General features: G+C 44.7%; 2 protein-coding genes across 5 annotated transcripts; both read left to right on the plus strand.

The window, feature by feature from the left end:
* The first annotated feature begins 3,318 nt into the window (after positions 1-3,318).
* Positions 3,319-13,308, plus strand: LOC123180628 (6-phosphofructo-2-kinase/fructose-2,6-bisphosphatase). Of its 4 annotated transcripts, XM_044592710.1 has the most exons (23): positions 3,325-3,809; positions 3,896-3,959; positions 4,299-4,597; positions 5,034-5,249; positions 6,491-6,703; positions 7,780-7,872; positions 8,645-8,743; positions 8,846-8,875; positions 9,412-9,465; positions 10,006-10,059; positions 10,132-10,209; positions 10,435-10,526; positions 10,610-10,667; positions 10,778-10,852; positions 11,097-11,144; positions 11,341-11,438; positions 11,648-11,723; positions 11,875-11,937; positions 12,016-12,107; positions 12,423-12,491; positions 12,624-12,687; positions 12,759-12,824; positions 12,926-13,308. In XM_044592710.1, the coding sequence occupies exons 1-23, from the start codon at positions 3,561-3,563 to the stop codon at positions 13,001-13,003; spliced, it is 2,328 nt and encodes a 775-aa protein (XP_044448645.1). In that variant the 5' UTR covers positions 3,325-3,560; the 3' UTR covers positions 13,004-13,308. The 4 variants fall into 4 exon arrangements, with proteins under 4 accessions (XP_044448644.1, XP_044448646.1, XP_044448645.1 ...); XM_044592709.1 differs by having other exon boundaries at positions 3,319-3,809; positions 12,423-12,687; XM_044592712.1 differs by lacking the exon at positions 6,491-6,703 and having other exon boundaries at positions 3,327-3,809.
* Positions 13,309-13,587: 279 nt separating this feature from the next.
* On the plus strand, positions 13,588-14,639 carry LOC123180630 (RING-H2 finger protein ATL63-like). Its single transcript, XM_044592713.1, has one exon. The coding sequence runs from the start codon at positions 13,905-13,907 to the stop codon at positions 14,475-14,477; it is 573 nt and encodes a 190-aa protein (XP_044448648.1). The 5' UTR covers positions 13,588-13,904; the 3' UTR covers positions 14,478-14,639.
* The last annotated feature ends 12,593 nt before the right edge of the window (positions 14,640-27,232 follow it).

The following is a 27,232-nucleotide window of genomic DNA, read 5'->3' on the forward strand; positions in this document are numbered from 1 at the left end:
ACAAACGAAGAGATTATGGTAGGGTACGAAACCACCTCAAAGTTATCCTTTTTGATCGATCTATTCAAGAGTCCGTAGTAAAATAACACGAAGCTATTCTTTCCGTTCGATCTATCATAGAGTTCGTACTAGAATAACACCTTAAGACACAAATCAACCAAAACCCTAATGTCACCTAGATACTCCAATGTCACCTCAAGTATCCGTGGGTATGATTATATGATATGCATCACACAATCTCAGATTCATCTATTCAACCAACACAAAGAACTTCAAAGAGTGCCCCAAAGTTTCTACCGGAGAGTCAAGACGAAAACATGTGCCAACCCCTATGAATAAGTTCACGAGGTCACGGAACCCGCAAGTTGATCACCAAAACATACGTCAAGTAGATCACGTGATATCCCATTGTCACCACAGATAAGCACATGCAAGACATACATCAAGTGTTCTCAAATCCTTAAAGACTCAATCCGATAAGATAACTTCAAAGGGAAAACTCAATCCATTACAAGAGAGTAGAGGGGGAGAAACATCATAAGATCCAACCATAATAGCAAAGCTCGCGATACATCAAGATCGTGCCAAATCAAGAACACGAGAGAGAGAGAGAGAGATCAAACACATAGCTACTGGTACATACCCTCAGCCCCGAGGGTGAACTACTCCCTCCTCATCATGGAGAGAGCCGGGATGATGAAGATGGCCATCGGTGATGGATTCCCCCTCCGGCAGGGTGCCGGAACAGGGTCCCGATTAGTTTTTGGTGGCTACAGAGGCTTGCGGCGGCGGAACTCCTGATCTAGGTTTCTTTCTGGAAGTTTGGGTATATATAAGAGGTGTTGGCGTCGGGAACAAGTCAGGGGGGTCACCGAGGCGGCCACGAGGCGGCCACGAGGCAGGGGGCGCGCCCCCACCCTCGTGGTGGCCTCTGGACTCCCCTGGTCCATCTCCCATGCTCCGTGGGCTTCTTCTGGTCCAAAAATAAGTTCCGTGAAGTTTCAGGTCAATTGGAGTCCGTTTGGTTTTCCTTTTCTGCGATACTCAAAAACAAGGAAAAAACAGAAACTTGCACTGGGCTCTAGGTTAATAGGTTAGTCCCAAAAATCATATAAAATAGCATATAAATGCATATAAAACATCCTAGATGGATAATATAATAGCATGGAACAATCAAAAATTATAGATACGTTGGAGACGTATCATACATGTACGAGAGAAACGCGCATCGCTCGGCCCCCGACCACCCACTGTAACTGAGAACTCCCCGGTATTTTCCTCGCCCTCGCTTCTACCACGGTTTTTTCCGTCATGGACGACCCAAAAAATGTCATGCAGCTGCGTCTCCGGCCCGCCCAGGACGAAAAGCCCATTTTCTGTCATGATTTTTTGTCATAGAAGTAGGAGCCCACCACATCTATGATGATACTGGGTTTTGTCACAATTATCGTCATAGAAGTGTCATAAGCATGACAGGAAAAAAATTCGTTCGGCCCAAAATGTCATGGATGTGTCTTTTTTTTGTAGTGAGCACCTCCCCGCCGTCCAACGACCCCACCGTCGGCCTCCACCTCCGGGGTGCGCCCATACCTGCTGCTCCAGTCAGCCGCGCCACCACAACCACCTACGACCCCACCGTTGGCCCCACTTGTCAAATACCGTTGTTGACCATGTCCATGTCAGCAACCAGCCAGGGACAATTTTTGACCAGTTTAAGATTGTTGAGGGGGGTAAGGGAGCAGAAATAAAAGTTAGGGGGTTATGTGAACCACCAAGTTTTTTCTGGGTAGTAAAATGGACTTCTTTTAGATTATATATTGTAGCCGGTTAAAGTTGCCCTTTCTACATAAATTTAACCCAAAAAGGGTCCCCCCGCTTTGTATTACAAAGCAACCAACGATAGGTGCTGGGGCAGAAGCAGCACAGTCACGCCCAAAAGAAACGAAAGAGAAAATACAAAAGGAACAAATGCCGACAATGGCGGATCAACAAAAACAAAGAAGCCTCGCGACCGTTGCGCCCACCGGAGATCTCCCACCAAGCTCCTAGACTCCGAAGCGCCGGTACCAATCAACACCCCCAAGAAGGGACGCGAGGATGACGACGCTGCTGCCAAGGGTTTCCCCCGGTACGCTGCGAGGAGAAAGGAAGGGTAGCCCCCGACGCCCTCCAGGAAGGTCCGGCGGCACCCTCAGGCGCCATTGCGTCGGTGTCGGCTAGGCCGACAGGGATTTCTCCTGATCCCAACCTTCACCTCTGGCGCTCCGGAGCTCGCCACCATACTATCCACCACTCTGCGCCAACACGGCCTTGAAGCTTCCCACGTCGTCTCACCATGGCACCGCGAAGTGGGGTTGCAACATTGTCGGCACGCGGGAGGGTCCAACCTCCGTCGTCAACGACGGTAACCGACTGGACTCAACAACAGGAGCATACCAGGCCCGTGGGCCCATAGGTCCGCCCAGGCCCTGAGCTGCTCGTAAAGCTCCCGTCGTCGCGCTACAGAAGGCGCGCCCTCGGCGTCGCCGCCCCTTGTCCGAGCTCCTCCTCCTTCACGTAGTAGGCGTCGAATCCGCGCCGGAGCCGACCCGCTAGGACCCAAATGGGGCTCCAGATCTGGGTCGGGGGTGCGCAGCCGGCCACCCCGTGTCACCAATCCGCCTTGCCGCCAAGGAGCAGCGCTGCCACCTCGCCCGCCGCCGGCCATCGCCTCCAGGTCGCCGGGCCGCCGCCAAGTCGAGCCTCACCGCCGCCGTCCTGCCCCGGGAAGGAGAGCCGCGCCCGGATACATAAGGTCCCGCCGCCGCCGACACCACCCGGGCCAGATCCAGGGGCGCCCGGCGGCGGCGGCGAGGAGGATTGGGGGGAAGGGGGCGAAGGGAGGGAGGTCGTGCGCCTCCAGGGGAGGAGGCACTAGGACAGGGTCGGGAGAGGGGGGGACTCTAGAAAATTCTCCCACCATAAACCTTCTAGTTCTCTATATAAATTTACAAAATTATATTCATTGAGTCCACGCCCGCAAATAAATTCATTGTGAATTGAAACCATGATGTGCCGGTTGAATTTAGATTTACTTTTTTGAGGGGTATTTAGGTTTAAATCTTGGTGGTCATTCTGTGTACAATATAATTTTCTCGTGGCGTGGAGTAATCGTTAGCAGAAGTGGAAGAGGAACACCACTGACATGTGGGCCTGTTGAAAACCTGGCCCACATGTCAGCGGCGCAACGTCACCTAGCGCACGGCAGAGGAGCCGTGTCCAGCAGAAGTACCAAGAGCCGTAAACGCCGGCAGGACACATTCTCCGGCTCGCAAAGGGGGAGCGGCCGCGCCGCGCGCCGTCGACGCCCCGCCACGTCCACAGGAAAGGGGCGGCCGCCGCTGCCAGGTGGTCCCCACATTTTATCCTGCGACTGCGAGCTCCGAGGCCTCGGACTCCGCACCCGCACCACCACCACTCCCATCGCTCTCCCGAATCCCCCCCATCCGAGCCAAACCCCCCTGCTCCATTAAATTCATAGACCACCATAGTCACACGTCTCACGCACACGCTCGGCAGCCATGGGCACGTCGGGCTCCAAGGGGCTGGACGGCGTCGGGGGGCTCGGCGCGGCGGCGCTCGCCGGCGGCAGCGGGGGCGGAATGGGCGGGGACGAGGGCGACGGCGACGGCGCCGTGACGGGGTCGTGGCACGGCGGCGCGCAGCTCTACGTGTCGCTCAAGATGGAGAACGCGCGGATCATCGGCGACCTCGTGCCGCACGTCTACGGCTCCGAGCCCATCATCGGCTCATGGGAGCCCGCCCGCGCCGTACGGACCCCGCCACCAGCTCCTGATTACTACTGCTCCCGTGCTTGCCAGTTCCGGTTTACATTGATTTGGTTCCGGTTTCGCAGCTCGCGATGGAGAGGGAGCTGGCGTCCATGTGGGAGCTCAGCTTCGTCGTGCCGCCGGACCATGGTATGCACGCTGCACACCTACTACCTACCTACCTAATTGCGCTTGTGCTGCACTTTCCTGTTTAATCGGTTTGATTTTGGTATGAAATGGGCTTTGTGATCTCGTCAGGGAAACCCGAACTGAACTGCTTAGTTGCTGTACCTCTCAAGTTGCGTTTCTCGTTTCAACAATAGTAAACCTTCAGGATTTTGTGTTTTCCTATAGTATTCTCTATTCTGTTCCACCGGTCTGTTTGGCTCAACTGAATACAAGTGTATGATTCACTTTTGCAAACTCTATTGCAAACTGCTGCACGTGTGCACTGTTCCTAACAATTGTGCTATGTGGAATTTCCTGCAGAAACACTCGACTTCAAATTCTTGCTCAAGCCCAAGGATGCAGAGACCCCTTGCATCATTGAGGAAGGGCCAACGCGGCTTCTCACCGGGGGCATGCTCGAGGGTGATGTGAGGCTTGCAAACTTCAGGCTTAACGGAGATGATGAGTTGCTTGAGTTCAGGGTTTTCAACAAGGCCGACATCGTGTCTCCGCTTGATCTTGCCGCGAGCTGGAGGGTATACAAAGAAAATTTCCAGCCTTCCAAGGTCCGGGGAATTCCTGATATCAGTATAAATGAAGCACCCACTCATGCGACCGAGGTGAGAACAGAAGTAAAAATGGGCACCTGACTTCGATTTTGCAATGCTTATGCTTCATTACTAGGCTTGCATTTTGTTGTACCGTCGTTCTGCTCAAATAGCTGGTATATTGGTATCCTAAGTATCTCTGAAGTCGAACAGGCAGAAAAAAAAGGGTAACAACTTTGAATTGTTTTGACTTCTTCATTTGAAGTTCAATCTTTACGATGTAATTGGCCATTTGAAGGACAGGAATGGGAGCTGATTTTTTCGTATTTCCATCCCTTTCCATACGTTCTTGGTGCTACCTTATCTGTACTATTGCTTATCAAGATAATCTCTACACTAGCAAAATCAATACATGCTTATCATTTCCTCATTTTAACACTTGCATGATTTTTGCACTTCAATGCTGATAGCAAGCTAATTAGTATTGTGGTTTCATGCCATTCTGCAGGATGGATCTGGTTCTAGTTTGGAGCTTGACTTAGAGCATTATGTTGTTCCAACGCCAACTGCACCACCAACTGAATATGCAGCAAACCTTGCTGCAACCCCAGCATCCTTAGATCAGCCTGAAACACCGTGGACAAATGATATGCTTCTTAGTGATGGCATTCAGAGTCCAAGAAGTGCTGCTGCAGATTTTAAAGATGATAGTTACCATAATAAGGTAAGATCTAATCTGGAAAAGTTGGTATGCTAACATGTTGGAGAATGGCGATTTGGTGACCGAGCTCCATGGAGCCCTTTATTTTTGAAAAAATCGAAATTCCTGGTTTCAGAAAAAATTGAAAAAAATATATGCAAGTATACAAGGATGAAATGTATATGTGTGTAAAAATTTAGGATGAAATACCTTGAAATGCGACCTGTACAAAAAAGACAAATTTCTGGACTTTGAGGATGAATAGTGCCATGTGTTAAAAAGCCCCAGATTTGTTTTTTTACACGGCCCTCATTTCACCGTATTTTGTTTTGAAAATTTACACACATGTACATTATGCCTCCATGTATATCTGTATTTTTTTCAAAAAAAATTGAAATGTAAAAATATGAATTTTGAATTTTGCAAAAGGAGGCCTCCATGGAGCTCGGCCTCCAAAAGCAATTTTCGAACATGTTGGTTATACTGTAACTATTAATTATATTGTGTACTTGAAGAAAAGGGTCTGATGTACTTGAAGGAAAGGTCTGATGCATCTACTTTTCGTTGATATATCACTTCTCAGTTGTCATTTTCTCACTAGTATAATCAACTTCATGTTCCCTGAAATTGATCCTCCAACTAATATTGAACTAGTGTCATGTGTGGTTAACTAGTTATCATTTCATATAAGGATTCATGATTTCTTGTTACTTTGCATTTATTTGCTATCCATTACATGTTTTTGGACTTTTGGAGTGAAAATGTATTTTGTTTCGTTATATCAGCATTGCCAAGTTATGTGCAGTAAAATATATTTATTTGATAGCAGTTACATGTTTTTAGACTTTCGGAGTGAAAACGTATTTTGTTTTGTTATATCAGCATTGCCAAGTTACGTGCATTAAAATATATATTTATTTGATATCCATTACTCCCTCCGTCCCAAAATAAGTGTCGCCGTCAGCGACACTTTTTTGGGATGGAGGGAGTACATGTTTTTGGACTTTTTGAGTGAAAACGTATTTTGTTTTGTTATATCAGCATTGCCAAGTTATGGGCAGTAAAATATATCATGTGTTTCTCCGAACCAGAATTACTCCCTCCGTTCCGAATTACTTGTCTTAGATTTGTCTAGATACGGATGTATCTAGCACTAAAATGAGTCTAGATATATCCGTATCTAGACAAATCCAAGACAAGTAATTCGGAACGGAGGGAGTAGTTTTCTAAAAGAGCCATGCCACATTGTTTTGGTCCTTTTGTAGGATACTGAGGCTTCAATAGCAGATTCTTCTAATTCTAAGAAGTTACAAGTTTCTGGAATGGTAGAGTCAAAATCAGTTGGTACCTTAATACAACTGCAAAAGAAGGACAGGCCACAAGGGCTATACGTTGACAGGGGTGTTGTCTCTCCTAAGCTTGGAAAATCATTTAGTGCATGTTCCCTGGCATCTGGCCTTAATTTTGGATCAACAAAGGTCAGTATTGTTCGTATCCTCAACCAGTATGAGGTAACAAAAAAAAAACTGAAATAATTAGGAAAACAGTCGATCCTAAACGGTAAAGAGCTTCCTGCCGGAATCAGTCTTGAGCAAATCGTGTAGTAAGTGCCCAAATGAACAACTAGAAACTTCTGTATGCCCAGTTCAGATTGTTGAACAGGTGTGTGGCTGTGTGCGAGCTTGAATAAATTATGATGAGGTAATTGCACTGTCAGTACATGAACTTGCAATTTAGTACACGAACTTGCAAAATGTAACCAACTAGTCCACAAACTTGGCTCGGGTGTTCATTTTGGTCCAAATGGCGCTAGCTCAGGCTAACTGTGTCCACATGGTTGGCAAAGGATGTGCATGTGGTGCACTGACTATTTTTCGCGCGGTCTAAATTAACCCAAACTGAGCAAATCATAGATTTGTACCCAAACATGTTGGTTGTAAACTTGTAATACATCACTGAGGTGACCTTAACCCATGATCCTTCATTGATCGAGCCCATCTCAGTACAAATTACCGCTGCGAGTACGCCACCAGGGGAGCGGAGATGGGGCAGATGGGGAGCCAGGAGCGACAAACAGCGTCGTCGTTGATTAAGCCCCTCTGTCGCCGTTGCCGTCACCCCAAGGGGCCGCCGTCGTTATTGCAATTTTGGGCCCTAAAATTCGAAAGAGAGGAGAGTGAGATAGAGGAGAAGGACCATCTGATGCAATTCAAAGATAGAACAGGGCGTTATTTGCAAATTTCCTGGGCTGGAATGGGTGTAGAAATGGCTCTTGTGCACCAGTGTGGCATGTCACGTATGCTTTGTTAGCACAAGCTAGTGTGATTTGGATCAAATTGATACTGCAGGCCAAGTTTATGGACTAGTTAGTTGCATTTTGTAAGTTGATGTAATAAACTGAACCCGCATGAAAGGTTCAGATATTGCTAGTACAATTACCTCTATTATGTCCATTTCTTCATTTATTTGGTTTGATGTAGTTGAACAATATATTTTACCAGATTACTGAATAAAGTTTATACCTGATTCTTTCTTATTGTTGACATATTTGAAGGCCATGCCAGAAGCAGCCGGAGCTGTTGCAGCTGCAGCTGTAGCTGATAGGTTGCACGGATCAAAGGAGGACCGGAAACTGGCTATTGTTCTGGTAATTATGATCATCAGATACCATCACAAGATAAATATTTGACTGTTGCATTGTTACTACATAGCACCTACCATTTCCTTTTATAATATCTAGTTGCCTTACTAACGTAACACCTAGATGCTTACTAACAAATAAATAATTCCATGGATAAAATAAATTTCCAATTATTCTGTGTTATACAGTTTAACCTTGTTATACTGTTTAATCAGGAAAAGTAATGTGGACACAGATTTTTGGCTCTTGGGATCACATGATTCATTTTTTCACAAAATTCAAAAACTGAGGCAAAAAGTTTTAAAGAAAATGAAGAAAAAAATTCCAGTGCGTAGATATCAGAGGTAACGAGTCATGTACCTGCAAGTTTTTGTAAAAAAGTGTTCATTCGTGGTCTGAGTGAAACAGAACTGGGGAGCTGGAATGGCATATTCAGGTTTTGCGAAAGTTCTTGGGTTTGTTATTTTTCCACTGCTCACAAATTAGTTGTGATTTTCAGGAAACTTGAAATCTGGAAACTGAGCCATTCGCATGTGAGATTTTCCTTGATTTTTTTGGACTAGTGCAATTTCTTTTAACAGGGATTATTAGGAGTTTTTAGACATAATGTCCGTATATTACGGCAATTTTGATGCCCCTTGACGGAGTATGATTTGCCTGCTGCTGAGCATAATTGGCATCATGTATTAAGATTCACTATTGTGCTGGAGCACACTCATATAGTGTTTTCTATGCTTCTTTGGGAAGATCTCCTTCTGATTTTTTTACTCCTAATTAGGTTGGCCTACCAGCTCGTGGGAAAACCTTCACCGCAGTTAAGCTTACAAGGTACCTTCGTTGGCTAGGTCATGAAACAAAACATTTCAACGTTGGAAAGGTGATTATATTCTAGTTCACATTATTTATCGTGTACAACCGGTACATATTCTTGGATTATGGAAAATGCACTGAACTCTCTCTGTTGAAACTGTATGTGTAGTACCGCCGTCTGAAGCATGGAGCGAATCAGGTACTAAGATCTGTCATTTGATACATTATCTTCACACTTTTTTGTTTAAGTATATGGCATTTATATTCTTTACATGACACCGTATTTTATTTTCAGTTACTCTATCCATATTTGCCTTTATACATCACTGATCTGTTGGTGTATTAATAATGATTGTTATCACAGCTATCTTGTTATCATGCTGTTTCATTGTTCACTAGTACAAAGAAAATAACTTTTAACATCCTTTTTCGTATTGTGTATATAGGTCCATCAGTCTTCTCAGTAAACATTGAATGTCACCAGCTAGGCATTTATTAAATTCATTTGCACATTGGCTGAGCAAGTTTATTATTTTGTTCATACTTCTATCTACATTGTTACTGTACACATGAATATATCTTTGGCTCTCATTCTTGTTGTGATACTGCTTGTTCATGTCACATGCATGCCTTTATATCTTGTTTTTTGCAATGCAGTTATTTGCGTCTATGTTAGTAAAATTACAGTTCTTTACTGTAGAGAAATCTGACAATTTTGTAGTTTCATTGGTTCAGTCTGCAGATTTTTTCCGCCCTGATAACCAAGAGGGGATCGAGGCACGTAATGAGGTCAGCAGACTTTGTTCTACAATTCGTTGCTAAGTAGAACTCTAAATTCTATATAACTCTTCGTGCTCACAAATACATCATTCTACGTTTTGAACACGAATGCCTCACAATTTTCGTTTTATACCCTCCCATTTAACAACTTGTTTTATACACATATTTAGATAACTAATAAATGCTACCATGGTAGTTTGAACAATTTAGTCCTTGTGATTGCTAGACCAAAATTTATTTATGAAACAGGAGTATTTGGCACATCTTGACCCTGCAATATTGTCATATTATACTCACATTTTCCCATTAACGTATTAGGATTTGACACTAAGATTACTCTGCCACCTTAAACTCATGCTATGTTCTTTGGCTTGGATTATTCTGAATGCTTCTCTTGAAAGTTCCATAGAGGCCATAATAATTCAATTTAGCATACTACTTCAGATGTAAAATTTGATTGGCTGACCAACAGCACCACAAGATGAATATTAACAACGAATTTTGTGTAAGCAAGTTTCCACATTATCTTTCTGTCTGAAATGTTTCCAGGTGGCTGCTTTAGCAATGGAAGACATGATAGACTGGATGCACGGAGGAGGTCAGGTAAGCTGGCTTTATGCTGCGTAGTCTTCTAACAATGTAATGTTTCTTCTGACCAGTTCCTATCGTGTGTAGGTTGGTATATTTGATGCAACAAACAGCACAAGGAAAAGAAGATATATGCTAATGAAGATGGCTGAAGGGAACTGCAAGGTATTTCGTAACATTTGGATTTACAGTAGACTTGGTTCGTTGACCTTTCTTCCGTGATTATCTTGAGCTAAAATTGATTCATGTGGATGAAAGTTATAACATATAATACTGTCACACCACTGACAGTTTGTGGGTCAGTCTAATTAATGTGCTTTTGTGCATTGGGTACATTTCTGTCATTTGTCATCTTGGACAATGCTTGCTAACTGGATGCACTTTCTGCAGATAATATTTCTGGAGACAATATGTAATGATCGAAACATAATCGAAAGGAATGTGCGCCTGAAAATTCAGCAAAGCCCTGATTATGCTGACCAGTTAGAAACCGACAAACCCTCAAAATTCGCCCTGTTCTACAAATACAATATGCATAACCTTATTTATGTGTAAAATTTTGTAGGCCAGATTATGAAGCTGGATTGCAGGACTTCCTTGAACGTTTGACAAATTATGAAAAGGTCTTAATGCTCTGCGAGTTATATTCTGTTCTAGTAGTGCACGTGTTGTCAAGTAAAGTTCTTGAGCTCTCTGAACTTTAATATTGAATCAAGTAGTATTCCTCTTGCAGGTCTACGAGCCAGTGCAGGAAGGCTCATATATCAAAATGATTGATATGGTAAAAGGGGAGGGTGGCCAGTTACAGGTAATAAAAATGATACTACTGGCTGTCTCCTATTCCTGTAAAAAGGGTGGCTAGGTTTCCAGTTATACCTTTAAGTGTTCTAAGGGTTGTTCCTCTTTATAACTGGGGAAACTAGGTTCTTTACATAAAACCGAGCATTTTGGTTGAGTTTTGTCATCGTGGGCTTTTAACTTTTGAAACTTGGCATTCTGAATTTGTTTCACTTGTTTCTTTGAATTTCTAACTTATTGCCACCTTGTACCAGGTGAACAATATCAGTGGCTATCTCCCTGGGCGTATTGTCTTTTTCTTGGTATGTACTTCAATGCTTAGTTTCTTACACTGTAAATAGTCGGAAGCAAGTATAATATCTTCCCATCATGGAAATGCTTATATTTTGTGGTTGTTCGAAAGTTTATTTGGAGTGTTCCACAATTATTGGGTTAACAGTGGAGTGTCATTAGTGCACTTTAATTTGTGACACATCCTTCTTTAATATGCAACTGCAGGTGAATTCTCATCTTGCTCCTCGGCCTATTTTGCTTACCAGGCATGGTGAGAGTTTACACAATGTTAGAGGAAGAGTTGGTGGTGACACGGTGCTAAGGTTTGCTTCTCTAATCTGATACCTTTACATGATACTTTTATATGCTCAAGCCACCATTATTTAGTCATTGAAGTAACAGGCAAGTGGTAACATATATAGAAATTTTGATTATTTTCAAGAAAGCATGGGCAGAATCATTTCTCTTATGGGAATTAGCCTACTGTATTCACCTAACGAAGACCACTTCAACCTGCCTGATAATTATGCAGTGAAGACGGAGAGCTTTACTCAAAGAAACTAGCCAACTTTATTGAAAAGCGCCTCAAAAATGAGAAAACTGCAACTGTAAGTAATCCCCTTAAATTTAGTTACACTATTTTACAAGGGCAACTTAGTGTTGTCAGTATTTTACTTAAGAAATAGATGATGTCTGTGATCCTATCAAAGTGAGCTAACAGAATAAGATGCTTTCTTTTGTGGCTGTCATGTTGTTTAGATTTGGACTAGCACTCTACAGAGAACAATTTTGACAGCAACTCCAATTGTTGGATTCCCAAAGGTAGTTCCTTGAAAGTTTGTGAGTTCTCTTACAGACCTGTTGCTACCTATGTATACTGACATAGGTTCGACCTTGTAGATACAATGGCGTGCTCTTGATGAGATCAATTCTGGTGTATGTGATGGGATGACGTATGAAGAGATAAAGAAAATTATGCCTGAGGAATATGAGTATGTAGTAACATTTCTCTGTAATTTTTACAACAAGTGCTCTGGAATATCTTATTGGTAGTTTATGTACAGTGCCATGTCATTTTGTTAATTACCATGCTGCAAAGTTACATTGTTTTCCCTATTAATCATGCCATGCTAAAATGTAGAAGTTACATTAGATATTTAGACATATCTGAGTTGCTAAACTGAGCAGACCTGCATATTGCATTATTTCTTCCACAATATTTTGGCCTTTACATATTTATCGAATATATTTACATCCGAACACGCTGCTATAATGGTTTTCTAATGCATGCTGCAACTTGCAACCAGGTCACGTAAGAAGGACAAGCTGCGTTATCGGTACCCGCGTGGGGAGTCTTACCTTGACGTGATTCAGAGGTTAAACAATCTGCTGAATTATTCAGAATGCTGTGTAGTATTACTGGACTTTACAAAACATAAAACTGGGGGGGATCAGTTCTGTTATTACCTCCATCCTAACCAACGTGCTACACTGGTAACAATCCTCAGGTTGGAGCCTGTTATCATCGAGCTCGAACGCCAGCGAGCACCAGTGGTCGTTATATCCCACCAGGTAAATTGCTACCGTTGATGAAACTCTCTTGTGCAGAAGCGCTGATCTTAAAATGTCTGTCTTATTTATAGGCCGTATTGCGAGCGCTGTACTCGTATTTTGCCGACAGGCCTTTGAGGGAAGTTCCAGACATGGAGGTAACATGGCATTTTGATCTTCTCTTGTTGCATCAACGCTGTATCTGAAAACTGGCAAAAGCATTGCTAAACCAACTGAACACATTTCTAATGAACCTTAGATGCCACTCCATACCATAATCGAGATACAAATGGGCGTCACCGGTGTCGAGGAGAAGAGGTACAAGCTCATGGATTGAGAATCTGAGATACAGGTAGGCTCAGCACAACAGCAAGTTCCGGACTGGCTGCTCCAGATACAACCATACAGACAGTATATACATACAGTTAACTCAATACAGTAACCAGCTATTCATCTCTCCTCTCCGGACGGCGTGAAAGTAAAACTAACCCCTCCGGTGTAAAATATTCGACCGAAAACACCTACTGGTCATTGTAAAAAAACATATAGTACTAGTACCGCTAATAAGGAACTGTAAAAAGATACTGTACCAGAAGATGTAACTGCTGGTAATGATAAGAAAAATGCAGATTCATCTGGGAAGTAACAAGTCAAAGGATTGTTCCCCGTCCTCCTTTGGTTTCCCTGTGGCTGATGTCAGTGAAGGAAATGCACGATCACTGCTCACTTGGACTCTCGGGCCATCATGAGACCTGCCCACCGAGCTGTGGACCGCCTGTGCTGTGCTGTTCCCGTATCCATGTGAGGACACGAGACGTTTCACGGTTTCAGTCTCTTGCTCCAGAAACTCGGTGGCACGGGGCGCAGCAGTGTGCCAAAACCTCCCACGATTTCATGCGGCATCTACGAAGGCTGTAGGGGCCGGACGGACGTATGCTTGGCTGGCCGGTCGCCACAAGTTGCGAATAGTCTCTAGTTTTTGTGCAGAAAGGTATGTAGGCAAGCTATAGTTTATGTGGCGAGCAAAAGGCGGCATTTGACGTCGCTGGCGCGTCCATGACATGTGGGGTATGCTGGCATTAAAACGCAGGGCAGACACGAGTTCGTTAAAGATCGAGAAGATTGAGAGGCACTAATAATAATAAAAAATCTGCAATTTGTGAGAAGAAATCGACACGCTCGTTACCCGCTGCCTTCAGATATACATATGGTTCAGTCGCTGGTCACCGGACTGCCATATGCATGATTGCACACTGCACCGTGCGCACCAGCATCCAGCCATGTCGCCGTTTGCGCCTCCATACAACACCAACGTCCTCCTGGCCGCGGTGGCCGCGCTCTCGGCGGCCATCGCGTTCGTCGCCGCGCTCCACCTCTACGCCCGGTGCTTCCTGCAGCGGCGTGCCGCCGCCATCAGCGTGGGGAGCAACGCTCACGCGCTGGCTTTGGCGCTGGCGCTGCAGCGGCCGCCGGACGGCTACGAGCTCGAGGTGATCACCGTCGACGCCGCGTGCGCGCCGGAGCCCGCGGGGCTGGGCGCCAAGGAGCTGGGCGCGCTGCCGGTTCTCGTGTGGGAGTCTTCGTCTGCCAAGGTGGCAGCCGCCGCCGTCGCCGAGCATTGCGCGGTGTGCCTCGGGGAGATGGAGGACGGCGAGCTGGGGAGGATGCTCCCGGCGTGCAGCCATGCGTTCCACGTCGGGTGCATCGACGCGTGGCTCCGGCTGAGCTCCACGTGCCCGGTCTGCAGGTCGGCGGTGAGGACGGAGGAGGATGTGGCGGCGCCGGCGGGCGGAGTGGCCCCGCTGAGCTAGCTAGAGCTGCCGAGTGCAGTGTACATGGGTAAACTATAGACGGCTGGCATGGTGTTTCTGTTCCTTTTGTTTTGTCAAGGTTATTAATTCCATCTGAGTTCTGGGGATTACATGCTGGAATTTATAGGAAACAGTACAAATCGAATAAATCTCCCAGGAAAAACAGCGTGCGCGGAACCACACTCAGATCCTAGAAGAAATGCAGTGTTCCTGGTTCATTCCTGAATAAACTTACTGATTCTTGAGCTTCATTATGCAATAAACTGCGGACGCCGACGGATCGCGCCCCGGGTCCGGATGGCTTCTCGGGGATTTTCTACCGTAGCTGCTGGGCTACTATCAAGCAGGACCTCCTTGACGCTTTAAATCAGTTTTACCATATGAATTGTTCAAATTTAGGTATCCTGAACTCTGCAAATGTAGTGCTTCTGCCCAAGCTTCCCGAGGCCTTCGAAATTGGGCAGTTCAGACCAATCAGTTTGGTGCACTCTTTTGCAAAGCTCATTGCAAAGATCCTGTCCATTAGACTTGCACCTAGAATAGCTAACATCATATCTCCTGCCCAGAGTGCCTTCCTTAAAAGTAGGTGCATCCATGACAGCTACCTATTCGTTAGAAACGCCGCCCGCAGTTTCCATAGAAAGAAGAAGCAGATGCTCCTGTTTAAGCTGGATATAGCCAAGGCTTTCGACTCGATCTTGTGGGAATACCTACTGGAGTTGCTACAAAATCTAGGCTTCTCGCTCAGGTGGCGCAACTGGATCTCCGCTATATTGGCCTCGTCGTCCTCTGTCCTCCTCCTCAATGGATCCCCATGCCCAATTATACAACACTTCCGTGGCCTGCGGCAGGGGGACCCCCTGTCCCCGTTCTTGTTCATCTTGGCGATCGACACGCTCCACCGTGTTCTCGAGGCAGCACAAAACTCTGATCTCCTTACACCCCTTCCTGGTCGAGATGCAAAACTGAGACTCAGTCTGTATGCTGACGATGCCATTCTCTTCTCCAACCCCACACGCGAGGATGTTGCCGGCCTTCTGGATATCATGCACCACTTCGGACAGGCCACCGGGCTGCGAATGAACCCTGATAAGTCAACTGTTGCACCCATCCAATGCCAAGAAATCGACCTGGACCATATCCTGGAGCCTTTCGCTGGAGCACGCGTTGCCTTCCCGATCACTTACCTTGGTCTCCCAATCACCTTAGGTAGGCTCAGAAAGGTGCACCTGCAATTCGTATACGATAGAATTAGGGCAAAGTTAGCTAGCTGGAAGGGTAGACTGATGAACGTGGCCGGCAGGAGTGCGCTCGTGCGCTCTGTGCTCACAGCTATGCCTATTTTTGCACTCACCGCAATACAAGTAAACGCCAGCTTCCTCAAGGACATAGATAAAATCTGTAGAAAGTTCCTCTGGGCGCAAGAAGAAAACCTTACGGGTGGCAAGAGCAAGGTCAATTGGCGCCAAGTGCGCTCTCCAGTAGAGCTGGGCGGCCTTGGGATCCATGATCTTCAGAAGTTCGCCAGAGCGCTTCGTCTACGTTGGCTGTGGTTGTCTTGGGCAGAACCAAACAGGCCTTGGGTTGGCTCGGCCATCCCATGCGATGAGCGGGACCGAGCCCTTTTTGCCGCTGCCACAACTGTCAGGATTGGCGACGGCAAAACTGCTCTTTTCTGGGAATCAACATGGATGGGGCCGCTCCCTTTGCGTGAAATAGCCCCGGCGCTGTACAAGCGATCAAGAGCAAAGAATCGATCTGTCAGGGAGGCACTGCACGGTCACAGATGGATCCAAGACATAAGAAGACCACCATTCACAAATGCTTTCCTAGAGCAATTCCGCTGCCTCTGGAGATTAGTCCGGAATGCAGAGGCAAGCCTCATCACCGGTGGTGTAGATTCGATCACCTGGAAAACAACTACATCTGGAACCTACTCTGTTGCGGCAGCTTACAAGCTGCAGTTTCCTGGCAGGGTGGCCTCTCCTTTCAAAGACATGTTCTGGCGGGCATGGGCTCCCCCCGCTGCAAGTTTTTCATTTGGCTGCTCATGTTGGATAGGCTGTGGTGCGCTGATCGTCTACAGCGTCGAGGCTGGCCAAACAATTATTTTTGCCCTCTATGTCTGCGAAACTTGGAGACCTCGCTACACATTCTATGGGAATGCCCGCATGCAAGGATGATCTGGCAAAAGGCTGCAGACTGGTTTGGATGCAGATCACTCGATCCCATTGGCTGGCAAAACCCTGAAAGCTCAAAAGAGATGTGGATTGCTGTCGTCTCCAAGACGACGGCTGGTCAAATGAAGGGCATCAAATCGATGATGATCATGGTGTCGTAGAGGATATGGCTTGAGCGAAACAACAGAATCTTCAGCAACAAAATCTCAACGGTGGAAACCACAATGAGGGAGATCCGAGGAGACTTGGAATTGTGGAGACTGGGGGGTGCATCCTGCCTGCTGTCGCCTTTCGGGGACCCAGGCTGAGAGATTTTTCGCCTGTGCTGTCCTCTTCTTTTCTTCTCCTTTTAATTTTCTCTTCTTTTTTCATCCTTAGGACCGTCTTGGTCTATGTACATATTGCTCCCTACCTATCATAATGAAAAAGCCCAGCCTTGCTGGTCTCCCTTCGAAAAAAAAGTCCAGATAAAAAGAAAAACCCCTTGGGTTTTCTCTGATTTATATTAAGATGTACGAGAAACTACAGTCTCATCACAATACACCATCTACCTACAAAAGCACCCAATTAAATGTGAAAATCCAAACATCCCTGGACTGAAAACCTTTACCGCATGGAACCTAGTCTAAGATTGTAGCTAGGGCTGGACCAAAAGTTCGAAGCTGTGAGCTTAACGAGCGCTCGATAGTTCGGCTCGTTAAGCTCGTAGCTCGCTTCTTAATAAACAGAGCCAATCATTGATTTCAGCTTGTTAACCTTAACGAACTAACGAGTTTCACGAGTAGTCCGTTAAGCTCGTTAGTAACAACATAATACATTTTTTCATCTTATGTAATAAACTTTTTGTGGCACCTCAGCCCATCTATTCAATCTAATTGACATATATAGTAGGCAACAAAGTAGTGCATTTCTTTTTATAGTCACCATATTTCATCTTAAAAACCACACCTACACACTTATCCTATAGACCGTAACACATTATAATCTGTTAACGAGCGCTCACTAGCTTAACGAGCTTCAAACGAACCAAGCCGAGCACGGTTTTTTGCTCGTTAAACTTAACGAGCTTAACAAGCCGAGCCTTAACGAGCACGAGCTTAACGAATACGAGCTTAACGAGCCTTAATCCACCCCTAATTGTAGCCCTGAACTCTTTATTATTTTTCTCTTTCTTATATGTTACTCCCTCCGTCCCAAAATAAACAGAGTTAAGAGCAACTGAATTGCTTCAGATGGATTTGCCTAGCTCAGCTTCAAGATTACATCAATTGGCTATGGGTGGTACTCAGAATTATAGGATTTTTTTTCTCAATTTGAGTGCTTGATAACTCTACAATTGCTCAATCAGGCCCAACACGACCAGTATATGTCCATATGAAGGAACCTGTTTCCTTATGCTTCCACAACTACTTTTTGGAAGAAAAAAAATCATCTTAAAATCTCCCTTTCCCCCCTTATAATCTTGATTACTCGAAATCTTCAATTCTTCAGTTCCACAAGTCTGGCATTTGCCACTTTTTGCATGAAAAAAGAAGTAGTACAACAAAAGGCTTGAGGGTATTATCTATGAGCAGTTTCTACTTTCTAAACTGATCGGCTATTCACTGAATGTGCTGTCCTTTTCTCTTGATGTTAGCATTTTCCTAATAAGTGCTCGTATCATCACCCAAACTACCTTTCCTTACACAAAGCAGTAGCATAAAGAGGTTGCACTTAATTATCAGAAGAGCCCCAAGCAAACATGTTCTACTACTGTTACTACTTACTACTCCCTCTGATCCAAAATAAGCGACACTTATTATAGCCTAGCCTTTACTTAGAGCATCTCTAGTAGACCCCGTATAAAGCCGCGACCCGCAAAATAACCGTCAAAATACGGATCGGCACGAACAATGCTGCCCGACCAGACCCCGCAAACACGTCGGACCCGTAATTTTTTTTGAGGGGCGCGGTAAAATCCCATCCCCAACCCGCAAAAACGCAGGTTTCCGCTTCGCCCCCGACGGTGCCCCGTATCCCAGGAAAGCGGTTCGCGGGAGGGACATTTCAGCCCGCGCCCTTTCCCCAGTCCCTTCCGCCGCCGCCGGCGGTTCCGGCCAAATCTGCGGGCGGAATCGCGCCGCGGGGGTGCCCTACCCTCTTCCACCGAGCCGCTTCATCGGCTCCCTGGATCCGCCGATCCGAGCCGCCCCTAGTTGCCGTCGTCGCCCGGGATCCACCGCCCCGAGCCGCCCCTAGTCGCCGTCGCCGCCCCTAGTTGCTCGAGGATTCGTCCGATTCGGGCGACTCGAATGTTGAGACGCTGCTTGTCAACTATTGCCAGCAGAAGTTGGTGATGACCCTCGTCATGAAGGAGCACGAAGATGAAAACCGAAAGAGGTGGCGAGGATCGACTGTCGGCCGTCTTTGTTGGGGAACGTAGCATGCAATTTAAAAAAAATTCCTATGCTCATGCAAGATCTATCTAGGAGATGCATAGCAACGAGAGGGGGAGAGTGTGTCCATGTACCCTCGTAGACCAAAAGCGGAAGCGTTTGACAACGCGGTTGATGTAGTCGAACTTCTTCTCCTTCCGACCGATCAAGCACCGAACGTACGACACCTCCGAGTTTTACACATGTTCAGCTCGATGACGTCCCTCGAACTCTTGATCCAGCAAAGTGTCGAGGGAGAGTTTTGTCAGCACGACGGCGTGGTGATGGTGATGGTGAAGTGATCCGCGCAGGGCTTCGCCTAAGCACTACGTGAATATGACCAGAGGCGTAAACTGTGGAGGGGGGGCCGCACACGGCTAACAACTGTTGATGTGTGTTCTAGCGGTGCCCCCCTCATATATATATAGGTTAGAGGGGAGGAGAGGCAGCCAAGGGGGCACCCCAAGTAGGAGGAATCCTACTTGGGCGCCTCCCTATTCGGCCCCTCCCCCTTCCATATCCATCTGGAGGGGGAAGGAAGGAGGAGGGAGGAGAGAAGGAAGGGGGAGGCCGAATTGCTCCCTTTCCTTCTCTCTTCCCCTCTTTCCTTCCCCCCTTATTTGGCTTACATGGGGCGCACCAGCCCCCTAGGGGCTGGTCTGTCCCCTTCTTGGCCCATTAGGCCCATGTAGTTGCCGGGGGATGCCCGGTATCCCCAGAACACTTCCGGTGTCCGAATATCATCATCCTATATATGAATATTTACCTCTCGACCATTTCGAGACTCCTTGTCATGTCCGTGATCTCACCCGGGACTCCGAACAACATTCGGTCACCAAATCACATAACTCATATAATACAAAATCTTCATCGAACGTTAAGCGTGCGGACCCTACGGGTTCGAGAACTATGTAGACATGACCGAGACACCTCTCCGGTCAATAACCAACAACGGAACCTGGATGCTCATATTGGTTCTCACATATTCTACGAAGATCTTTATCGGTCGTACCATAATGACAACATACGTTATTCCCTTTGTCATCGGTATGTTACTTGCCCGAGATTCGATCGTCGGTATCTTCATACCTAGTTCAATCTCGTTACCGGCAAGTCTCTTTACTCGTTCCGTAATACATCATCCCGTAACCAACTCATTAGTCACATTGCTTGCAAGGCTTATTATGATGTGTATTACCGAGAGGGCCCAGAGATACCTCTCCGATACTCGGAGTGACAAATCCTAATCTTGATCTATGCCAACCCAACAAACACCTTCGGAGATACCTGTAGAGCATCTTTATAATCACCTAGTTATGTTGTGACGTTTGATAACACACAAGGTATTCCTCCGGTATCCGGAAGTTGCATAATCTCATATTCGAAGGAGTATGTATTTGAGATGAAGAAAGCAATAGCAATAAAACTGAATGATCAATATGCTAAGCTAACGGATGGGTCTTGTCCATCACATCATTATCCTAATGATGTGATCTCGTTCATCAAATGAAAACACATGTCTATGGTTAGGAAACTTAACCATCTTTGATTAACGAGCTAGTCTAGTAGAGGCTTACTAGGGACACGGTGTTTTGTCTATGTACCCACACATGTATCAAGTTTTCGGATAATACAATTCTAGCATGAATAATAAACAATTATCATGATATAAGGAAATATAAAATAACAACTTTATTATTGCCTCTAGGGCATATTTCCTTTAGTCTCCCACTTGCACTAGAGTCAATAATCTAGTTCACATCGCCATGTGATTTAACACCAATAGTTCACATCTTTATGTGATTACCACCCATAGTTCACATCGCCATGTGACCAACACCCAAAGGGTTTACTAGAGTCAATAATCTAGTTTACACCGCTAGGTGATTAACACCCAAAGAGCACTAAGGTGTGATCATGTTTTGCTTGTGAGAGAAGTTTAGTCAACGGGTCTGCCTCATTCAGATCCGTATGTATTTTGCAAATTTGTATGTCTATAATGCTCTGCATGGAGCTACCCTAGCTAATTGCTCCCACTTCCAATATGTATCTAGATCAAGACTCAGAGTCATCCAGATCGGTGTCAAAGCTTGCATCGACGTAACTCTTTATCACCTCCATAACCTAGAAACATTTCCTTAGTCCTCTTTAGGTACCTAAATATAATTTTGACCGCTCTCTAGTGGTCTACTCCTGGATCACTATTGTACCCCCTTGCCAAACTCATGGCAAGGCAGACAACAGGTCTGGTACACAGCATGACATACTTTATAGAACCTATGACTGAGGCATAGGGAATGACTTTCATTCTCTCTATATATTTTGCCGTGGTCGGGTTTTGAGTCTTACTCAATTTCACACCTTGTAACACAGGCAAGAACCCTTTCTTTGACTAATCCATTTTGAACCGCTTCAAAACTTTATCAAGGTATGTGCTTTGTGAAAGTCCTATCAAGCGTCTTGATCTATCTCTATAGATCTTGATGCCCAATATGTAAGCAGCTTCGCCGAGGTCTTTCTTTGAAAAACTCCTTTCAAACACTCCTTTATGCTTTTCAGAAAATTCTACATCATTTTCGATCAACAATATGTCATTCACATATACTTATCAGAAAGGCTGTAGTGCTCCCACTCACTTTTTTGTAAATACAGGCTTCACCGCAAGTCTGTATAATACTATATGCTTTGATCAACTCATCAAAGCGTATATTCCAGCTCCGAGATACTTGCACCAGTCCATAGATGGATCGTTGGAGCTTGCACATTTTGTTAGCACCTTTAGAATTGACAAAACCTTCTGGTTGCATCATATACAACTCTTCTGTAATAAATCCATTAAGGAATGCAGTTTTGACATCCATTTGCCAGATTTCATAAAATGTGGCAATTGCTAACATGATTCGGACAGACTTTAAGCATAGATACGAGTGAGAAAATCTCATCGTAGTCAACACCTTGAACTTGTCAAAAACCTTTTTCGACAAGTCGAGCTTTGTAGATAGTAACACTGCTATCAGCATCTGTCTTCCTCTTGAAGATCCATTTATTCTCAAAGGCTTGCCGATCATCGGGCAAGTCCACCAAAGTCCACACTTTGTTCTTATATATAGATTCTATCTCAGATTTCATGGCCTCAAGCCATTTATCGGAATCTGGGCTTGATAACCCACAAGTATAGGGGATCGCAACAGTTTTTGAGGGTAGAGTATTCAACCCAAATTTATAGATTTGACACAAGGGGAGCTAAAGAATATTTGAAGGTATTAGCAGCTAAGTTGTCGATTCAACCACACTTGGAGATTAATTATTTGCAGCAAGTAATCAGTAGCAAAGTAATATGAAAGTTTTGATAGTAGTGACAGTAGTAACAGTAACGGTAACAGTGATAGCCGTAATTTTGTAGCAAGTGTAACAGTGATGATGGCAGTAGTAACTTAGCAAGAACAATATAAGATAAATTCGTAGGCATTGGATCGATGACTTGTTGGACGATATTCATCATGAGACAGTTATAACCTAGGGCGATACGACACTAGCTCCAGTTCGTCAATATAATATAGGCATGTATTCCGTAAATAGTCATACGTGCTTATGTAAAGAACTTGCATGACATCTCTTGTCCTACCCTCCCGCGGCAGCGGGATCCTATTGAAAACTAAGGGATATTAAGACCTCCTTTTAATAGAGAACAGGAACAAAGCATTAACACATAGTGAATACATGAACTCCTCAAACTACGGTCATCACCGGGAGTGGTCCTAACTATTGTCACTCCGGGGTTGCCGAATCATAACACATAGTAGGTGACTATAACTTGCAAGATCGGATCTAGAACATGGATATAATTGTGATAACATAAACGGTTCAGATCTGAATTCATGGCACCCAGACCCAAAGTGACAAGCATTAAGCATGGCAAAGTCATAGCAACATCAATCTTAGAACATAGTGGATACTAGGGATCAAGCCCTAACAAAACTAACTCGATTACATGATGAATCTCATCCAACTCCTCACCGACCAGCGAGCCTACGAAGGAATTACTCACTCCCGGTGGGGAGTATCATGGAATTGGCGATGGAGAGGGGTTGGTGATGACGAAGAACGAAGATCCCCCTCTCCGAAGCCCCCAACGGACTCCAGATCTGGCCTCCCGATGAAGAACAGGAGGTGACGGCGGCTCCGTCTCGTGGATCGCGATAATTCTTTCTCCCTCAATTTTTTCTGGAAAAATAGGATTTTATAGCGTCGGTTTCAGGGTCTGCGGGGCCACCAGGTGGGGACAACCCACCTGGGCGCGCTAGGAGGGGGCGCGCCCTGGTGGGTTGTGCCCACCCAGGTGCCCCCCACCGGTGGGTCTTGGCTCCAGAAATTCTTATTTATTGTATAAAAAATCCTTGCAAAGTTTCGTTCCATTCCGAGAACTTTTATTTCTGCACAAAAATAACACCATGGTAGTTCTGCTGAAAACAACGTCAGTCCGCGGTTAGTTTCATTCAAATCATGCAAATTAGAGTCCAAAACAAGAGGAAAAGCGTTAGGAAAAGTAGATACGTTGGAGACGTATCAACTCTCCCAAGCTTAAACCTTTGCTTGTCCTCAAGCAATTCAGTTGATAAACTGAAAGTGAAAAAGAAAAACTTTTACGAACTCTTTTGCTCTTGTTTGCATAAATAAGCTTAAACATCACCCAGGTTTTCAGCCAACATTATAACTAACCATGCCGACAATAACTCTTAAAGATTATATTAACTCATATCAATGACATAATCAGCTAGCGAGCAATAATAAGATATCTCAAACGGCAACACGTTGTCAAAACAACCATGATATAATATGACAATAGTGGTATCTCGCTAGCCCTTTCTGAGACTGCAAAACATAAATGCATAGCACCTCCAAAGTTCAAGCAGCGACTAAACATTGTAATTCATGGTAGAAAAGATCCAGTCATGATGCACCCAACATTAGCTACACACAATGCATAAGTCATGACAGCTGTGCTCTCAGGTTCTAGCGCTTGTTTTAGAAGGTGATGACACAACATAAAAGTAAATAGATAGTCCCTTCGCAGAGGGAAGCAGTGATTTGCAGAGGTGCCAGAGCTCAATTTTTTTAAAATAGAGGTAAATGATATTTTGAGACATGCACCCTTCTCATTTACTTCACAACTATCAGTTATCAATATCTTCCATGCTAAGCACGCTAGTGGCGGTTCCCAAGCGATAAAAGAAAAGGTTTTGACTCCATTGGGAGTTTTTGTTTGATTATTTGAGAGATCATTTCTTTTGCAGTTTGGGACTGGGCATCCCTATTACCGCCCTTTTCTCGTGCGATGGCGAGTGAATAAACACTCGACCTGAGAATAACCCGCTTAGCATGGAAGATACCGACCACCTCCTGTCGTTCCATGAACGATCCAAGCACACAAAAGGGATATTTATTAGAAGTTTTTAGAGGTGGCACATGCAAATTTACTTAGGACGGCAGGGTAATACCGCATATAGGTAGGTATGGTGGACTCATCTGGAATAACTTTTGGGTTCAAGGTTTTTGATGTACAAGCAGAATTCCCACTTAGTACATGTGAAGGCTAGCAATTAGATTGAGAAGCGGCCAGCTAGAGAGCAAAACGGTCATAAACATGCATTATGCATAAGTAACATTGGACACTAGCATGAGTAGGATATGAACACCATGAACATAAATATCATAGAGGCTATGTTGGTTTTTGATTCAACTACATGCATGAACATGTGCCAAGTTAAGCCACTTGAACATTCATAGGAGGATACCATATCATCATACTACATCACAATCATTTTAACGCAATGTTGATATCCAAGATAAATCATTATCCACTCCCAGCTACTTATGCATGGCATGAGAAACTATAATCTCTAATTGTCATTGCAAACATGTTTAATCATAATGGGCTGAATCATGGATACTAGGTTAAACATATTTACACAAACAGAACAAGTCGAGTTCATACCCGTTTCTCTCTGCCACAACCAGTTCATCGAATGTCGTCATTATTGCCTTTCACTTGGACGACCGAATGATATGAAAATAATAATAGTGCAAGAGTGCCGTGGACTAAGCTGGAATCTGCAAACATTTTATTCAACAGGAGAAGACAAGGTAAAATGGGCTCTTTATTAGATCAACAATTATTCATATGAGAGCCACTCAACATTTTCATCGCGGTCTTCTCCATGGTGCAACTCAAATAGAAAGAAAACAAAGAGAAACATACTAAAATATTTTTGGAGTTTTTGGTTTTCTTGAAGCAAATAAAAGGGAAAAGCAAAAATGAGAAAAACTATTTACACGGGAAAGCTCCCAACAAGCAAAAGAAAAACAAGGAAATATTTTTGGGTTTTCTTTTTTTAATATTACTACTAAGCATGCATAGAGAGTAAATTAACTACAACTTTTTTTTTGATTTTTCTAAAGTTTTTCAAACACACAAGAAGAAAGCAAGAAAATAAAGCTAAGCATGGATGATACAATGAAAAAGTGTGAACACCGACAAATGGAATAAGTGGACATGAATGTAATGTCGGTGAGAAACACATACTCCCCCAAGCTTAGGCTTTTGGCCTAACTTGGTAAACAGTCAGTAGCCTGGATGGTAGTTGGGGTACTAAGGAGCGGGCATCCACTCATCCCACTGCTGAGGCTCCTCCGCTGCCTCTGCAGCAGCCTGATCATTCCAGTAGGCGATGATGTCTGCAGGCATAATCCTATATCCGCCCCTGGCAACAAAATCAAACAAAGCAGGAGCAGGCAATGGAATAATATCACGAGTCCTCACACTAAAAACCAGGTTATATGGAATAGGGATGTTAGGAGATTCGATATCAGTAAAATGGTGGTGATCCATGGCTGCACAGTCTAGGTAAACCTTGGTTAAAGGGTAATCATGATGGTGTATCTCAACATTAAAGTGAGCTGCCAAACGAGTAGCAAAAATCCCACCATGTATTTTACCCTTGGACTTATTAATGTGGAGGCGGCGAGCCACAATAGCTCCCAAGCTATAAGTGTTTCGCCCTCTAGTGCATGATGTAAAATAGCAAGGTCTGGTGAACTGAGTGCATCCACCTTGTCTCAAGCAAGCAAGCATTTTGCAATGAAAAGAGCAAAGTAATGAACAGCAGGAAAATGCAAGCCAACGGCAGTGATAGTTGACACCCCTCTCTCATCTCCGACTGTCAAGGTGCGATAAAAGGCCTCAAACTCTACTGGCCTAGGCTCAGCTAAACTCCCATCAGAAGGGATCATGCATATGTTACAAAATTCAGTAAGTGGTATCTGATGGTTTTCAGCATATAAATCAAACCGCACTTCAGGAGGATTATTCCTAGAAAGGAAAGTAAAACTTTGAACAAAAATGTTTGTGAGGATTTGATGCTGTTCACACTCATCTGCGATGAAGTCGGTGAGGCCGGCATTAGCAGCATATTGTGTGAACTCCTGAAGGATTCCATCCTCTTCCATGAACTGGGTGTGCGGCCATTCGCACGGCCGTACCTCCGCCAACCTCCGAGGATGGAGATCACTGTCAGAAGACTCCCCAATAACACCCTTGGAGTTCTTCTTAGTGGCAAACTTCCTAAAGATATTCATCCTTTTCCTATGAACAAAAATTCTGAAATTTTTAGTCCACAAATTTTTCTCAACGGAACTTCACAAAATTGATAGCAACTACTCATAGGGGTGCATAGAGGCCAAAGCAAGCATTCAAACTACTTAGAACTCTAAGAATTTAACATGCAAGCTCATCTACAACAGCACCAAGAGTAGCTAATTATTCAAAATATAAACCACTGAAACAAAAACTAATTGGACAAACGGTGGAGTCACATACCAAGCAACAATCCCCTGAAACAGTTTCGAAAACGGAGCTTCGAGCAAAGAGATCGAAATCTGCGGGTTTGAGAGCAAGAACACGGGAGAGAGAGCAATGGAGAATTTTTTTGGAGGTAAGTGATGATGTGGTGTGAAGGGATAAGTGAGGGGGCCCACGTGGGGACCACAACCCACCAGGGCGCGCCTGGGGGTCCTGGCGCGCCCAGGTGGGTTGTGCCCACCTGGTACACCTCCCTCTGATATTGTTTGCACCAGAAATTCTTAAATATTCAGAAAAAAATCG

This window comes from Triticum aestivum, chromosome 1D (genome assembly GCF_018294505.1).
Source record: "Triticum aestivum cultivar Chinese Spring chromosome 1D, IWGSC CS RefSeq v2.1, whole genome shotgun sequence".
NCBI lineage: Eukaryota > Viridiplantae > Streptophyta > Magnoliopsida > Poales > Poaceae > Triticum > Triticum aestivum.